At 44.9% G+C, this 18753-nt stretch overlaps 1 protein-coding gene across 1 annotated transcript in view; it reads right to left on the bottom strand.

The window, feature by feature from the left end:
• The window catches only part of LOC108797960 (cadherin EGF LAG seven-pass G-type receptor 3-like), a 111430-nt gene that overhangs the window by 82284 nt on the left and 10393 nt on the right, over nt 1-18753 (bottom strand). The window contains exons 3-7 of the mRNA XM_018569648.1: nt 8697-8812; nt 7150-7238; nt 5012-5169; nt 3072-3235; nt 2642-2767 (exon numbers count right to left, since the gene is read on the bottom strand). Of these exons, the coding sequence (XP_018425150.1) occupies nt 2642-2767; nt 3072-3235; nt 5012-5169; nt 7150-7238; nt 8697-8812 (653 nt within the window). The remainder of the gene's footprint in view (nt 1-2641; nt 2768-3071; nt 3236-5011; nt 5170-7149; nt 7239-8696; nt 8813-18753) is intronic.

The following is an 18753-nucleotide window of genomic DNA, read 5'->3' as shown; positions in this document are numbered from 1 at the left end:
GGGTGGCAGAGAGGAAGAGGCTGGGTCGGTCAGCTTCAGCCTGGCGGAGCCGCTACCGACACTGCAGGCTACAAGTCCAGCAATACATTATACTAAGTAGGGAGATGCACCAGTGCCAATACTGGGCATTTTCGTGAGTATTTGTACTCGTGAAAAGGCCCCGATACTAAACGCAGGTACCGGCACTGGCGGAATAACCAGAATCGCAGCAGTCGTACTTGCCTCATGCTGCGGACCGTGGTTCAGGGGGGGGCGCATGCCTGCGGTGCCATTGGCTTTAATCCACCGCCATGCTCCCTCCCACCCCAGAACGCAGTGAGCCGGCTGGGTTGCAATCCAGTGCGTTCTGGCACCAAATCGGGACAGAACGTACTGGAGCTGATGTGAACTGAAAGTCATAACATACATAATATTGAAAAAAAAAAAGTATCAAAATCATGTTTTTTTTGGGGAGGGAGTCACTTAAAGGAGAACTATGGGGTCAGGGCTTTTCCCCATAGTTCTCCTTAGGGTAACGGGAGGACACAAACTAGCATCCTCCAGTCACCCTAAGCTCGCGGTATACTGAGACGCCGCAGCTGAAGCAGATCCCGACGATTATGTCTGGATCCGCCCAGCTGCGTGAGTGACAGCTAGCTCTGCCTATCTAGAGGCAGAGCCAGCTGTACCCGCCCCCTCCCCCGTCCGCTCCGCCAGTCAGCGCTGGCAGATCGGAGCGGGGAGGGGGGAATCCAGCCCCTCCCCTGTCACGGCAGAGAGCCGTGACAGGATCGAGAGGTGAGCGAACGCCGGTATGTGTTCGCTCACCTCCCGATCTACTGAGCGACCTGTGACAGTCTCATTGTCACAGGTCGGCTAGAACTATGAGGTGAGTGAAAAGCACTCACCTCATAGTTCTCCTTTAATGGTTTCTTGCATCGGGGCCCTGAGGTTTCTAGTTATGCATCTGACTGACAGCACTGTGCAAATCAACAGTGCACTGTCCACCCTTTCCTAGTCAGGGTTCGGCTATGCAGAGCTTTGCAGGAAGATAATATCAGGACAGATTTGGGGGGGGGGGGGGGGGAGGGGGGTAGTTCCCATATTTCCAGCCTCACGGGTTCTCTTTAACGAAGCTCCCAAAAGGCTTCAGCCAGTGTGATGTTGATGTGCACTTCCACTTTCCGTCCTCTAGGGGGCAGCAGTTTCCTTTCATACTCGTTCTGCACAAGCCAATACAGGTCATGCTCAGCTATCACATACTGAAGAAAATCACGATTGAATTATTCATTAACGAATAATAGTTCACTGATAATAACTGACACACTCACTATTTAGTTGGGTTCATTTATCATTACTGTGATAAGGTCACATCTTTTTTTTTTTGTCACAAGGGTGAAAAATGAACGCACTACCCAGAAGTCAGTGTAATTTAGCCGGCATGTACTTTTACCAACAAGATATAAATCATAAACATGCGGCATTAGCTGTAATTTACATGATCGCTGGATACCTACTCTAGAATATTGTGTATTTAGTAAAGGTGCACTGTGCTTCCACTGCACCCACAATGCCCAGGAGAGGGGTTTAAGCACCACACAACAGTGATCTGAATATTAAAATTCTCAGGCACAATATTCTGTTCTGTGGGAATGGTAATTGACATTGCAGCTGAGAGCTAGGAATGCATACCTGTGCATGCCCCTAGTATTATAACCACACTGCTGATGAGAGCCGCAGGGGGTAGACTAACATTCAGGAACCAATCAGTGTCATTCTCAATAACGTGATCAACTTGAAAGCCAATCACATTGATCACATAAAGATCTGCAGAGGGCACTGTGCCACCTTATCTCTCTCTCTCTCTCTGTGAAGCTGCTGAGTACAAAGCAAGAATTACAAAGTGAAAAGGGATTACAGTGTCTTAGACACCATTCACAGTGAGCTACAAGCTTTTTCAGCGCTGATTTGAGCTGATCGACTTTGAGCGACATTGAGCTACGGTCTATGGGGGCCAAATCGCTCGAAATCTGCCGAAAAATAGGTCATGTTCGAGCGACAAGCTTCAGCTACAAGCTACAGGCGAAATTGAGCTGCAAGATGTGAACATGGCCATTGAAATGCATTGGAAGAGCTACATTGAGCTTCATATTTGAGTGATTTTTGAGCTCAGTGTGAATGGGGGTCTTAGAGATAAAACCTGAAAACGTTAAAAAACGTGGCCAAAAACTACAATTCATTTATCGTAGTTATGGTCAAGTGAACCAATGCATAGTGAAGCTGCTAAAAACTGGCCTTACATCTAGGCTTCCAGCACTTCATGAAGGGGTTAAATGTTAAAAAAAAAAAAAAAGCACCGCATGTAAGCGTGACAGATGACAGCAAACATTGGCCCTGTGTTGGCTTTGGGGCAACGTATGTGAACGAGTCCAGCTCCAAAGCACGAGACATCATTAATCTGGAAGTAGCAACATGTAGTCAGCCCCCATGCTATCTGCATACAAGTGCACCACAGATCTCAACCTTCTCGTGTGCACTAGTACAGGAAGCACAGTTAGGCACTCTTGCTTTTATCAAGCATATGACAGGTCCTCTTTAACTGAACCTGTTTGACTCGCTCAGACAGCTTAGGTAATGTGAACTCACACTCCTCGGTACTTACCAATCCTGCATTCCTTGCCTCCGAACCCCAAGGGACAATCGCAGGTAAATGTCCCCCAGATTGGTGAACAGGTCCCCCCGTTCTTACATGGATTGGAGTCACAATACGATTGCTTTGCATTACATCCTGATAGAGAGGGGACAAAAAAAGAACGGCATAATTTGTATGGTACTCGTTACATGTGCCCAGGAGTTTAGCTAGATAGTGCGATCTGCTATCTGGAGCACTATGCTAGAAAAATTCACCCTCACTTCCTGTCCTGGAGACAACAGTTAATCAGACAGGAAGTGAGGGAAAATATGCAACAGGGACATAGACAGGAATTGACCCCTGGCCCAAAATATGTGAAAGCTGAATGGGGTACAATGAAAGTTTTGTATACGCCTTCAGTGTCCATTCATAAAGTGCAAATTACAGTGCTCGTACCCACCTGCATGTGTTCCATTGTTTGCGATGTAAGATGCCAGATCAATCTTCCTGCTATCAATATACAGATCTTTCATGCAACCGATGAACTCCCGGTGTGTGACCGGGAAGTTCTCGGGAAGATTGGGGACTCCGCCCAGCAGCAGAGGGCCGGTCAGGTCCAGGGATCTGCAAAGGAAATAAATACATTACACAACTTGATTCGCCTGTGAAAAACTGTTATAAGAGAATTAAAGCAAATTTGTCATTTTGTAACAGATGATAGACAATGAATCCCCCCCCCCACCGGATTTGAACCTACTTTTATATCATATTAAGATGGCATTTCCAGGGATTTTTAAACTGTAGTTATGTAAGTTTTCCATGATATATAAAACATAGGTAACAAGTCTCAATTTTCTCTCTTGCTCCCTTAGTTTTTCTTCCTCTCTCTATTTATATACTTTCCCCTCTCTATCATTTCCTCAGTCTGTATCTTTTCCCCCTGTCTCCCCCATCTTTTAATCTCTTTCTCCTTCTGCTACCCTTTCCCGATCTTCCTCTCCCTCTCTATTTGTCAATCACCTTCTCTCCTTCCCCCAAATCCATGTGCACTCTCTCTCCTTCCCTCTTGATCCCTTTCTTCTTTTTTCTTCCTGTCTTTGTCTTTTCCTCTCTTTCTATCTGTTCCTTACACCTTTCCTTCTTCTCCTCCTTCTTTCTGTCTTCCTCCTTTCCTCTCTGTCTACTTCAGTCCGTCATTCTCTCACTTTCTTTCAACCTCTACTTAAGTCCATCACTCAATCTCCCTCTATCTCCATCCATCACTCTCTCTCCCTCCTTGGTTCTCCATCCATCAAACTCTCTCACTCCCTCTATCTATGTCCATCACTTTCCCTCTACTTCCTTCCATCAGTCTCACTCCATCTACATCTGTCCATCATTCTCTCAACCGCTAATTTGGTCCATCTCTCTCTCCACATCCTCTGTCCCTCACTCACTCTCTCTCCCTCTTTCTATCTCTGTCCATCAATCTCTCTCACTCTCCCTTCCTCTATCTCTGTTGATCACTCTCCCTCTACTTCTTTCCATCAGTCTCATTCCCTCTAATTCTGTCCATCATTCTCTCACCTTCTCTCAACCGCTAATTTGGTCCAGAACTCTCTTTCTCCATCCTCCATCCATCACTCTCTCCCCCCTTCTAACTCAGTCCAAACTCAGTCCATCACTCTCTCTCCCTCTTTCTATATCCGTCCATCAAACTCTCTAACTCTCCTATCTCTGTTGATCACTCTCCCTCTTCTTCTCTCCGTAACTCTCACTCCCTCTACCTGCGTCCATCATTCTCTCACCTTCTCTCAACCTCTATTTCGGTCCATCACTCTCTCTCCCTCCGTCCATCACTTGCTCTCCCTCTCTCTGTTTCCATCCATCAAACTCTCTCACCTTCCCTCTCCTTCTATTTCTGTCTATTACTTTCTCTCCCTCTATCTCAATCCATCACTCTCACTCCTTCTCCCTCTCTCTGCCCATCACCCTCTCTCACTCTCCCTCCATCTCTGTCCATAACTCTCTCTCCATATCTCCACACACCACTCTCCATTCCTCTCCCTCCCTCTATCTCCATCCATCATTCTCTCTCTATCACTGTCCATCACACTCTCTCCATCCATCACTCTTTCTCCTTCCTTCTGACTCTCTCCTCCTCTCTCTCTCTCTCTACCTTTCTCTTACCCCACTAGCTCCATCCATCACTCTCTATTTCATCTCTCATCCTCGCTCTCCCTTTAGTTTTCTCATCCATCTCCCTTCCAATGTGCTCCTCGGGATAACAGCTGTATCTGTTCCACCTAACTCCCCCTCACTCTAACCCAAGTATAAGACTGCAATGCTGTAATCACCTAACTGTTCAACTTTCCTAAATCATGTTCTGCCGAAAGAGAAACTGTTGAAAGGGCTACTCACTTTTTGGAACTGGACTGCACCCCTTCAGCAGCACATGTATAATTTCCAATGTCATTGCTGAACCTCAAAGCCACGGAAACGTCACAATCATCCACTGCCAACACAGCCACCTTCTCCTTCGACGGCCCCTGTGCCGCCCCTGCGGATCCGGTCTTTGGCTAAAAAGGAAAAGAAAATATTAGTCAGAAATGTGCATTGAACATAGGACTCCAGCCAGAGCGAAGGGTGACAGTCACTGATGGGTTTTTATTGTTAGCACCAGAACAGTAAAGGAGAGGAAATCCAAAAACTGGCAGTTGTAATTGGAACAGAAAATTAGACAAAATATCCTAAAAGGGAAAACTGTTATACAAAAAAACCTCCAGAGGCAAATATTCAGCTGATGACCGGCAATCCTGGCTTCACTATATCTTCTGGTGCTGCAGATTGATAGCAGAAGGCTGCTATGTGCTCACTGCTATCGGCTGCTATGTACTCACTGCTATCGGCTGCTATGTACTCACTGCTATCGGCTGCCATGTGAGCCACCCCCGAAAAAGGGAATTATGTTTATGAAGAAACTATAATAGAAATACATATATATCCATATATATCCCCTTCATGACTGAGCTTGTTTTTAGTTTCTGTTCGTAAATGACTGACACACTTTTGACATTTTTGCTGTGTGATTCTTCCACGTCAGTAATATACTTTCTTACAAAGTGCACCCACACATATTATATATTGTTTTTTAGAGGACAGATAGGGCTACATATTTATATCACATATGTGTGTCTAGCGCCTCACTTAGGACAAATAAAATATAAAAAAAGAGAAAAAAAACGTTCAAAAAACACTTTTTTCCCAGTTTTGATTTGTAGTATTTTTTTACAACACCAGCACAGCTAAAAAAATGCAATAAATACATTCATTTATTTGTCCCTTATTTTATTTTTTCTTTACACATTTTTTTTTTTTACACTTTTCACAATTTTTATTTTTTTTCACACTTTTCACTTTTTTTAAACTTAAAAATTGTATTTTATTTATTTAATTATATCAAACAGTCATTCACTCCATTGACTCATTCAGTTATATATTTCATCTTGAGCTACTGAGCTGTGTTATCACTTGAGGTTTTTTACAAGAAAGGAGCTAAGAAGGGCTTGCAAAATATGTGAAAATGAGATGAAAGCTCCATCCACTGGCCACATAGGAAAAGGGCAGGCACAGGCAGGGCCCTCCTTACCATCTTGTCTTGAATTGTATTGTGATTGTAATGCCTTCCTTACATTGCAAAGCGCTGCGCAAACAGTTGGCGCTATATAAATCCTGTATAACAATAATATGAATATGCAATATTTCATATTTATTAAAAACTTCCTCTGCATACAAGATCAGGCTCTAACACATTTCCTGATGTACATTGCTCTTTGACAAAGCGCTGAGTACAGTGGGAGACATGTCAGAGCTTTATCCTGTGTCCTGTGTTCATTTGGAATTAAAGCGTTATTAAACCCTTGCATGTTTTTGCATATATATGTACGGTTAGCAAGCAGTAGATATATGCAAAACGATAGAAAAAAAGAAAACTTTTTCAAAGGGTTAATACTTACCTGTGTCTCCGCCGCGCGCTCCCATCCGAACATCTGAAGAGTCTCAAGCGGCCGCAAAGGATCTTGGGGCGGGCGCATGCGCACTTCAGATGTTCGGCCGGGAGACGAGGAGAGACACAAGGTAAGTCTATGGAGCAGCGTGCACCCGCACAGACACCGTGGGACATGAGAGAAGAGGACAGAGGAGTCAGCGCTGGATCGGAGACCCGCACCAAGCGCTGGAGGGACAGCTGAAAAGGACAGGAAAGAGGAAGATCGAATAAAGAGACATCATTTAAGGTAAGTCCTTACAGCAGGATTGGGAAGGCGGGAAAAAATTTTTACTTTAATGTCACTTTAAGGGAGGAGGTTTTGATTTGACATTATGTAATCTTCCCTTTTTCTTTGGATGTTGTGGAAGTCTACATCTGAGTTCCACTGGGCTGACCTGGAGCAGGTATTATATATTTAAAAAAGGAAAAACTGGCATTTTTTAGTCCTGACCATAATAAATTACGAGAAGTTACACATGCAAAACCACCGTGCAGTGAAGTTATGTCCTACCTTGTTGTAGTAGCGAAGCTGGACAGTGTGCCACTTGCCGTCGCTGACTCCCCCGGGGACAGAAGGGGTCACCAGAGTGCTGGACTCACCTTGAAAACACAAATCAAAACCTCTTAAATGCTCGGCCACGAATAAAACACCTAGGACGCACTCCGTCAAGACGGGCGGTGAACCTGCTTAATGCTGACCGTGTCGCTCACAAAATTAATACGAGGTGTCAGCTTCATTGCCCTATCACCTGCATACATAATACAACAGATGTATGTGTTAGCTGAGGTGGCTAATCCCATTCTCACAGCATCAATCAAGGCAGGAATGAGTTGCAATTAATAGAAGAGGAACATTTCTATCTCGTAGTCTCTGGTAATTTCCATTAACGATGCACTCAGCAATGCCAGTACACAACCACGCAGTCCTGTGGCTGATACAATCGCCATTTAGTGGTCGGGGGGGAAGCTGAATCCAGCGGTGGCTTGTTCTGTCACACCGTGAACAGATGCTACAAGATTTACAGCCTCAGTTTCCGTCTCTAAAAGAGACATCAATCTCTAGCATGGGGAGCCTAATGTACAAAGCATGCAAAGAGGACCTGTGGAGCAGGGGATAATGTGCCATTTATTGACATGTTTACGAAAGGTTCCCGAGTCAAGGCCTCATAGTAGATGGATGTGGCAGATGGGACACTGAGGGCTTTATAAAGGAAGTTCGATTTTTTTTTCTTAAAGTCAAGTTTGTAACCTGAAATATTAATGCAGCCGTGTGGACTGAACAAGGGCGTTTAAGAAAAAACTGTAACACTGTGTCATTTAGAAAAAGGCTTTCCCTTAAATAGAGACTGCTGACCTCAATGACAATGCAGCCTATCTATTCACTAGAGACCGGGGACATCACAAAGATTGCAGCCGATCCGTTCACTAGAGAGCGGTGACATCACTGAGAATGCAGCCGATCAATTCACTAGAGACCGGTGACATCACTGAGAATGCAGCCTATCCATTCACTACTAGAGACCTGTGACATCACTGAGAAAACGGCCTATCCATTCATTAGAGACCGGTGACATCACTGAGAATGCAGCAGATCCATTCACTAGAGACCGGTGATATCACTGAGAATGCAGCCTATCCATTCACTAGAGACCGGGGACATCACAAAGATTGCAGCCTATCCGTTCACTAGAGACCGGTGATATCACTGAGAATACAGCCTATCCATTCACTGGAGACCAGTGACATCACTGAGAATGCAGCCTATCCGTTCACTAGAGAGCGGTGACATCACTGAGAATGCAGCCTATCCATTCACTGGAGACCGGTGATATAACTGAAAATGTAGCCTATCCATTCACTAGAGACCAGTGACATCACTGAGCATGCACCTATCCATTTACTAGAGACCGGTGACATCACTGAGTATGCAGTCCATCAGTTACATAGAGAACTAAGAATATAAAGTGTTATCACATTATAAGGCACAGTGAACAATTCTAAGAACCCGAACATGCATACAGGTCCTCCCATCCCGCTAATACGAACCAAGGCACAAACCTGTGGAATATTTTAGCTGCACCTGTCCATCGTGGATCTCCACCGCAATGAAGTCATGCTTTTCATTCAGTCGTCCATTGTAAAGCAGAAGGCCATTCTTCTCTTTGGTGGCAAACCTATAAAAGAGTTACAAAAAGAAATGAGACAAAGACAGAAAATCATTCTGCGACTCAACAGATTCCGAGATTCCCAGAACTCTCTGTATCATATTCTGGAGCTGATGAAAAGCATCGAGAAATTACATCTGCTCAGAATTTCTGAGAGTAAGATGTTGCCCATGGCAGCCATTTTTATACCAAAATAAAAAAAAAAGTATTGGCTAGAGCTAGGTTTTTAAAACTTTGCCATAGATGGAAGATGGAGGTTGGATCCTGTTGAACCTCTAGAACACATGTGTCAAACTCAAGGCCCAAGGGCCAAATCTGGCCCACCAGACCATTTCCTAGGCTTCTACTTTCAGATCTAGGTATTAAGTTATTACTAAAACCAGTGATAATCGAATGCAGTACCAATTATGATAAAGATTAGATACATTTATATAGTCTTACAGATACCTTTGAGGGCAACCATAATGTTGATGCGGTCCACGATTAAATTGAGTTTGACACCCCTGCTCTAGAACAATCAGTGACATCAATGAGAATGCAACCTTTCTATTTACTGGAGAACGGTGACATCACTGAGAATGCAGCCTAACCACTCACTAGAGACCGGTGACATCACTGAGAATGCAAGCTATCCATTCACTAGACACTGGCGACATCACTGAGAATGCAGCCTATCCATTCACTGGAGACCGGTGACATCACTGAGAATGCAAGCTATCCATTCACTAGAGAGTGGTGACATCACTGAGAATGCAGCCTATCCATTCACTAGAGAACGGTGACATCACTGCGAATGCAGCCGATCCATTCAATAGAGACTGGTGACATCTCTGAGAATGCAGCCGATCCATTCACTACTAGAGACCTGTGACATCACTGAGAATGCAGCCTATCCATTCACTAGACACTGGTGACATCACTGAGAATGCAGCCTATCCATTCACTAGAGACCGGTGACATCACTGAGAATGCAGCCTATCCATTCACTAGAGACCGGTGACATCACTGAGAATGCAGCCTACCCATTCACTAGAGACCGGTGACATCACTGAGAATGCAGCCTACCCATTCACTAGACACTGGTGACATCACTGAGAATGCAGCCTATCCATTCACTAGACACTGGTGACATCACTGAGAATGCAGCCTATCCATTCACTAGAGACCGGTGACATCACTGAGAATGCAGCCTATCCATTCACTAGAGACCGGTGACATCACTGAGAATGTAGCCTATCCATTCACTAGAGGCCGGTGACATCACTGAGAATGCAGCCTATCCATTCACTGGAGACCGGTGACATCACTGAGAATTCTGACACCAATTGACCCCCTAAAACAATCAGCCGCTGGCCTGAAACATAACAATTTCAGCTTATCGTGGCCATGACTGGTTAGGCGACGAGAGGAACGGATAATGTCTATTGGTGCCTTGTATATATTACAGTTATAAAATGCCATTAGCAAATGGGGGAAAAAAGGAAAACGAAGAGTCAGCACAAAAATGAAATTGCAGTTTAAGTTAATGAAAGAAAAATTCCTCATGAATTAGTTCATTAACTGGTATTGTTATGTAATATTTATCCGTGTTAATGAGACTGCTGTGGGCTATTGTTTGGTAACAATTTGATATACGTTAATTAGGCGCCTCCAGCAACATTATATCATCTGGTAAGTAAACGTTGCACGAGGATAATGATATAATGTTAAGGGAACATTTTGTGCTTCCAAAGCGCTCGTAAAGCTCCCCTAAGCACAGTCTGCACCGAATCTGACCACATAACGTATTTCCAGAGCGATTTCAGGAGAACAACAACCCTTTCCGATATGGGGGTCATACACATATGTGGGAAAATACAAAGTAAACGCTTAGTGGCTGGATGGGACCATGTCTCCTCCATAGTGTGTCATAGCCATCAATGGTGGAGGTTTGGCAGGATACAGCTGACTCCCAATGCTCTTGAAGTCAACCTGTGCTGTTCCTTCCATTTGATGTTCCATTGCAGCTCCTCAGTAATCCTTCTTGGAAGAATAAGGATGCTCCACTCAACTCCACATGACAACACTACAGCTTGTCGATTGGCCATTCAGGCACCCAACATTAAACTGTGGAAGAGAGTCACATCTTACCCCATATATGATGGTACTAAGCAGTTTAAAAAGCTCCAGCAAATAAACAGCGTACCGGCAGAGGGGGGTGGCTAACCTGAACCATGTATGGCCAAGTAACAGTACTCTTGAAAGCTTACCCCCCCCCCATGAATAATAATTACATTTCCTGCATTTCGTCACCATTGTGAAACATGTGGGTCCCGAGGTTACACAGGTTGAGAACCACTGCTCTAGAGTCATTGGTCCATGGCCAAAGCTCCATGGTACATAGGTATTGAAAGCGTCTCCAATCTCTGTGATACATGGCGCTGCGGGGGCTTTGTGATTGGCCACTCATGGAATAAGCACTGCATCCCTGGAGGAAGCAGAGGAGGTCACCTTCTACTCCATACCCAGAAGTGCATAGTATTTCCCAAAATGGGTCATCTCCTACCCCATATCCAGAAATGCATGGTATTTCCCAAAATGGGTCACCTCCTACCCTATATCCAAAAGCCTAAGGGGCTCCTGTAGACAAATGGAGAGGAGGGGGAAGGTAATGTTAAGTGTCGCTAGGGAAAATGTCCGATGAACGAGGGGGCTATCAAGAGAATGTTGAGTAAAATAACCCATTCCCTTTAAATAAAACTGGATACGCTACAAAAGCCAGGCAAAGCAAGTGCAAGAACATTACACAAGAGGAGATGAGGACCTTGCTCCAATGAGCTTGAACTTCAGATTATGAGGTTCAAGTTCCAAATGGCACCATCCGTGTCATCACTTCAAGCACCACCTTTTGAAGGTCACAATGCTGTATGGGGTGCAGGTGATTGAATACACATTTCATGCTCCAATGAGCTGATGATCTGAAAAAGGATCAGGTATTCTGCCAGCTTCGGAGTCCACAGCAAAATAATTAAAATGTATCTATGATAAAATATATAAATCATCTTTTTAATGAGTGAATTTCTATATTTTCTAGCCTAGGTGTTATAAGTAGGGCTAGTTGGCCGATTATTTTTTCGATTAATCGGATAAAAAAATAAATACCATCCTACTTTTAAAATAAAATGCACAGATGCCGTGTTACAAAGTTTACTTCAGAATAAAACTGTACGCACTATTTTTTGCAATCGCACTGCACTGGAGCGCACAGCATCGCGGTATCTTGCTTTCCAGTGCGGGCGATCACACTGTGGATGGGAGGCGCGTTCGGGGGGTGCCAATGAAATGAATGGCACTGCAACGCACCTCCTGCAGCAGAATTTGTCAGGCCTAAAATGACTTTTTTCCGACCTTTTATCTTTTTTTAAAAATAACTGTGTTGTAAACACATGGCGCTTGAATAGCTTCAGCCAGGGAATGACAGCTGCCAGTGGCAAGATTCCGCAGACAGCAGCTGAATGTAAATACAGCAGGTATTGGGCAGTTGAATAGCCATTTCAAATTGCAATAGCCATTAGCAGGCTGGCTAATGCACCTGCCCACTGCTTGCTATGCCCTCCTCTCAGCGTGGAGGAGAGAGCTAGGGGATTCAAACCAACTAATCGATAATGAGAATAGTTGCCAACTAATCTTAGTTATAAATAGAGTGCTCAGCAAGTTGCAAATCCCATGGTTACCACCTTCCTGAATATCGCCATTGCCATGCACTGCAGAGTACTGTGAACATCTAGATGTCCCATGCACCCGGACGTTACGAAAAGACATCAGAGCTGACCCAGTCTTCTGGACAGCCCTTATGTGTCAATCATAGGAGATTTGCTGCGGCTGCTGTCTGCGCTGCTGAAATAGAGAAATGTAATTAGAGATGTAAAAAAGAACTTAGAAGAGCTCCCCTTTAGCCAAGAAGCCACTGAGGAACTACGATTCCCAGCATCCTTTGCTAACCAGCAGGCCGTGGAAGGCTCAGCTTGCTAATGGCAATGTTAGAGATTAGTAAGAAACTGGCAAGGAATGAATGATTTTTTCCCTTTAACCCGGAAGGTTCTGATCATTTATTATCACGCTGAAGAGAATCATTTCTCTGCCTCATATCATCTGCTCAAGTGGATGTTTTAATGGCCTCTGCTAAGAGGGTCAAATGGCTCCAGACTGTTATTACAGGAGAGAAACGTCTCAGCTGAACATGTAGATGTACACTTTGTCCTCCTATTAAGCTGCTTTTGTAGATTTCACAGGATCCAACGATCACTTCGGCTTGTCAAGGGCAATCGGCCTTTAAAGACGTTCCCCGAACAGACATAAAGGTTTTGTTATTTAAAAGGAGCCTTTTAACAAAGTGACAGCCCCCTCCTTGCTGACAGTTACCTTCTAGTGCTCCGTTCATAGGTCAGAGGGAGCATGTGGCCTAGTCCACAAGTCTGAACCCCTGAACATTGCATCTATATGAGCTGGTGGGACATCCCATCCATCCCCAAACCATGGGCCTTAATATAGAGTTGCCCCCCTCCCTCTCATTGCGGCTCTTGCAGCCTCCACTCTTCTTGAAGGCTTTCCACGAGATTTTGGAGAGTGTCTGTGGGAATTTCTGCCCATTGAGACAAAATAGCATTCATGAGATCAGGTACTGATGTTGGAAGAGAAGACATGGCTTGCAATCAGCATGCCAACGCATTTCACAGTTCTGCAGTAGGGTTGAGTTAAGGGTTGTGTGCAAGTTTCTCCATAACAAACTCCATAGTCAAACCAAGTCTCAGTTTAGCTGGCTTTGTGCACAAAATTGGCATTTCAGTTCATTGCAAAGCTCAAGTTGTACCCATGAGTTGAGGGCTCTGTGCAGGCCACCTGAGTTCTTCCCCGACAACAAACTGCTCAAACTAAGTCTCAGCAGAATTGGCGTTGTGCACAAAATCCACATTCCAATTCACACCAAAGATGTTCAATGGAGTTGAACTTATCAAGCCATCTCTTTATTGGGCTGAATTTGTACAGAGGAGCACAGTCATGCTGGAACAGAAAAGGACCTTCACCATAGTGTCACCACTAACCTGGGGCCGCACAATTGTCTAAAATGCTCCTGTGTGCTGTAGCATTCACATTACCCTTCACTGGAAACACCTGTAATCAATCATTTGGAGGCATGTTCATATACTTTTGCAGTAGCTTTGATGGTCAGGTGCCCACAAAATGTAACCAAATATGGGACCGACCTGGAAATATGTTTTCCTCTACCCAACACTACATTTTTATATAATATTATAACCACACAGCTGTAATACTGGAATATGCCGGCTGTATTAGTATTTTAAGAGCCTTTGCAAACAACAGAGTTAGGCCCCTTTTACACGTGCAGTCCAATCAGGTCAGTCTTTACGGCGGATTTGATTGAAAGCCCAATATTAGTCTATGGGCAGCTAGATCTAAACGCACCAGCGTCTGTTTACATCCCAGTACCCCCCAACTCCGTCCAGCTCTGGAAAACCAAACGGAACAGACTTCCATTTTGGCAGATCTGTTCATGACGGATGGGGGGGGGGGTATAAATGAACACGTCTGCTTACATCCGACTCCCCATAGACCTACCATGGGTCCGTAAAGTTCAGTTTTTACAACGAACAGGAATACGGATGTCACGGCGGAGAGATCCGTTCTGAACTGCCCTGATCAGCAGGGGATCCATGCACGGATCCCCTGCTGATCAGAACTGCCCATGTGAAAGGGGCCAAAAAACATGGATCTCTTCGTAATGTTTAACCCTTTTGCTGCCAGAATCGTATGCCTTGCGGCACTGGCTGTGGGCCCCTGTAGAAAGACTAGTCACTGAGGGTCTTTTACCTGTGTAAAGCCGACTCTTGTCTTTAAACCGGAAGTGATTCCGGTGGCTGAAAAGCCACCAGACTGCTTCTAGGGGCCAATAAACGGAGCTCCCCTCCCCGTCCTATACCCCCCGTCCTTGTTTCCTGGGCTCTGCTGCCCCTCTTGCCGGCCCGGGACTGGCATAGCGGGTGTCGGTGGGTATCAGGGAGAGGAACCCATTGTGATTGTTCAAAAATGTAAACAATCTATTAAAAACGAACATCGGTCCTAATTATGACCACTTCCTCAACACACTGACACAGATATTAGCTGATCAATCAGAAGAGACCACCACAGCTGATCAACATGGCGAAATCAATCAAGAGCTCACTAAATCGGATCATTGGAGGGTATTCGGTTGGCGATTTTTATTCCATTCGATCAGTTTAGTTGCGTCTGTATGATCATATGTATATATGTGTGGCCATATGTGTGTATACATATCAGAGCTCACTGAATCGGATCATTGGAGGGTATTTGGTTGGCGATTTTTATTCCATTCCATCAGTTTAGTTGCGTCTGTATGATCATATGTATACATATGTGGCCATACCTGTGTATACATATCAGAGATCACTGAATCGGATCATTGGAGGGTATTCGGTTGGTGATTTTTATTCCATTCGATCAGATTAGTTGCACTGTATGATCATATGTATATATGTGTGGCCATACCTGTGTATACATATCAGAGATCACTGAATCGGATCATTGGAGGGTATTCGGTTGGCGATTTTTATTCCATTCGATCAGTTTAGTTGCGTCTGTATGATCATATGTATATATGTGTGGCCATATGTGTGTATACATATCAGAGCTCACTGAATCGGATCATTGGAGGGTATTTGGTTGGCGATTTTTATTCCATTCGATCAGTTTAGTTGCGTCTGTATGATCATATGTATATATGTGTGGCCATATGTGTGTATACATATCAGAGCTCACTGAATCGGATCATTGGAGGGTATTTGGTTGGCGATTTTTATTCCATTTGATCAGTTTAGTTGCATCTGTATGATCGTATGTATACGTGCGTGGCCACCAATAAGGGAATGCAACTGGTCAACTCATATACACAAAAGGGAAACTTTTAAGTAGGCCTATTGGCTTTTAAACCAGAAACAAGACCTGCTGGGACTTGTGGTTCATCGAAAAGGAAGGAGGGGGGAGAACAGGAGTCACGGATGATTCATGAGCAAGCGGAGTGACCCCGGTTTTTATTACACAGGCCCTCCCGTTCCTAACCTTTCAATATATAACGTTACTTTTCTTTGTCGCCGCGGCGAAGCAGTCGGGTAGCTGTTATTAAACGTGACCTCTTTAGGGCATGAGATTAAATTTTTCGCGTGCTCAGAGGCTCATAAAAAAAGATCCCCATAGATGAGCAAATCTAATAAAATGTGACAAAACCAATAAAAGACGGAACGGACTAATTACTGCGTCTACAGTGTTGAAGCGCTGCCTAATATACATCTGGAGTATGCTACATTCATTATCCATAAAAGAGAGACAGAGATAATTAGCTCCTGTTCTGATAAGACGGGAGGCATCTTCCGTCTGTCTTGTCGGCTGTGGGTCTGATATAACGCAGGCAGAATTCAACTTGGCCAGGAGATACATTTTTCTCTTCTTATTAACTCCATCGCGTTCTGCAAGCTTCCCCTTCCACAGGCGGAGCGACGTTTGTCAGTCTGTCCATCAATTGCTGGTTTCAGTCTACGTAGTACCGTCCACATATACACCGATCCTGCACCGCCTTCTCTACAGCCACTCCCAATTCTTAACGTAGATGTAAACCCCAATCTGCAGCTTTTATTAAAATAATATACGTGATCCTGCTATGAAGAGCCTTGTTCAGGCACTTCTTTTTATAGGGTGACAACGGACTTTCTTTATCTTCCAACTGCTCGCCTATGTTACATGGGTTTTCGATAGGGACGCACCGATACCTGTTTTTCAGTATCGAGTACCAATATTTGTTTTCCGGTCCTCGCCGATACCGAATACCGGAAGTTCCATTAAGGAAGCCCCGCAGCGTTTAGTGACTCGCCACCTGGCTTCCTGATTAGCAGTGAAGCCGTCTCCATGCTTCCCGTCACTAGGTGACGAGAAAGCATGGAGCCGGCTTTCTGGCCAATCAGGAAGCTAGGCGCCGTGTAATGACGCGACACCCGCCTTCCTGATTGGCCAGGAAGCTGCTTCCTGATTGGCCAGCTTCCCGAACAATCAGGAAGCCGGGCAGCGAGTCATTACATGCTGCCTGGCTTCATGATTGGCCGGGAAGCCGGCTCCATGCTCCCTCGTCATAAGTGACGAGGGAGCATGGAGCCGGCTTCCTGGCCAATCAAGAAGCTGGGCAGCGTGTAATGACTCGCTGCACGGCTTCCTGATACCGGAAGTATCGGGCTAGGCAACGGAGCATTCGGGCCAGTACAAGTACTCGCCCAAATACTCGGCATAAGCACCGATACTGATACTAGTATCGGTGCATCCCTAGTTTCCGATAGAGACTACAAGATGCAGTTTCAACACACGTTAGGCGGACATGGTCCAATGTTGTCACCATAAATACCACGCTGCCATCGCTGTAGTGCATGCAGACAGGAAGTGGCTGCAGGAGATTAAATAATGCAGGATCTCCATTGCAAGACAGGGACAGAGTGTTGTCACCCGATAACAGGAAATGTCTGAACATGGGCCTTCATTGCAGGATCAACAGGGATTATTTCAAATATTTACTTGCAGAGTATGTGCCTTCATACCAGCAGTAGGCAACCCTTGGACCTCCAGCTGTGGTAAAACTACAAATCCCTCATGTTCCTGCCTCTGGGAGTCATAGCTGGGGCTCTCAGTCTTGCAATGCCTCATGGGAGTTGTAGTTTCAGGGCCTCAGCTTGGTTACACCTGGAATGAGCTGATGTCTGACTGTACAGTACAGATATATACAATGTTACATTTCCAGGAAGAACAATCGTTGGGATCTGACTCCACAAGTGACCCAAGAGTGACAATTCCGGGTCTCCGTTGGGCGGATTCGGTGACTTCACGGAGATTCCGGTAAGGATTTCTCCACAAGGCCTCCTCCGGCTGATTACATCCAGACCTGATTGTGAATGTTATCTCTGATGACCCGTCAGCTCTCCAGACCCCTGAAAAGCCCTTTCCAGCGAGCCGATCAATATGTAACCGTATGAATGAATCATCTTTCTAACGACGTTCGGATGAATCAATCGAGAACAGTAACAGTGAGCCGCTGAATGATGGATACAATTAACATGATTTACAAACAGTTACTGGCATCAAGGATACGATGAATATTTTAATAGATATTAAATAAGGAACCATATGGCGGGCCAATAAACTAGAAAGATCGCCAACCCTCATCTGCTATAATCTGGCCTGACATTAAGACTATTGTGCATGTAAAACCTATACAGGCTCTTCAAGTATCTCTGCACAATGGGATGGGGGTCACCTCTTTTTTTTTATTGCTCATTTACAGGACTGACTGTAACCAACAAATGATGTGGCTGAGATTTCAGATCATGTTGGCTGTGTGATTGCCTAAAATAAAGTTAGACGCTAAGGGTGGAGGCTCTGTACGGGAACAACACACTCTCCACAGTCTCTGATGTCGTGAAACTCCAACATGGCTAATGATAGCTAGAGATTATGTGGTCTTGGTCTGGGCTTTATGGGAGATGATTTTTGTTCACAAAAAAAATGAGAGAGAGAGAAGTGAGAGATGAGAGAGAGAAAAGAGAGAAGTGAGAGAGAAAATAGAGAAGTGAGAGAGAAAATAGAGAAGTGAGAGACAAAAGAGAGAGGAGAGAGAGAAGTGAGAGAGAAGTGAGAGAGGAGAGAGAGAGAAGGGAGAGAGAAGTGAGAGAGGAGAGATAAGGGAGAGAGAAGTGAGAGAGGAGAGAGAGATAAGGGAGAGAGAAGTGAGAGAGGAGAGAGAGATAAGGGAGAGAGAAGTGAGAGAGGAGAGAGAGAGAAGGGAGAGAGAGAAGGGAGGGAGAGAGAAAAGGGGGGGGGGGGGGAGGAGGGGGGGAGGGGGG

Source organism: Nanorana parkeri, unplaced genomic scaffold, assembly GCF_000935625.1.
Source record: "Nanorana parkeri isolate BGI_ZX_2015 unplaced genomic scaffold, ASM93562v1 scaffold1372, whole genome shotgun sequence".
Lineage (NCBI taxonomy): Eukaryota > Metazoa > Chordata > Amphibia > Anura > Dicroglossidae > Nanorana > Nanorana parkeri.
Note: the sequence above shows the minus strand (reverse complement) of the source record. Positions and strands in the feature narration are given on the sequence as shown.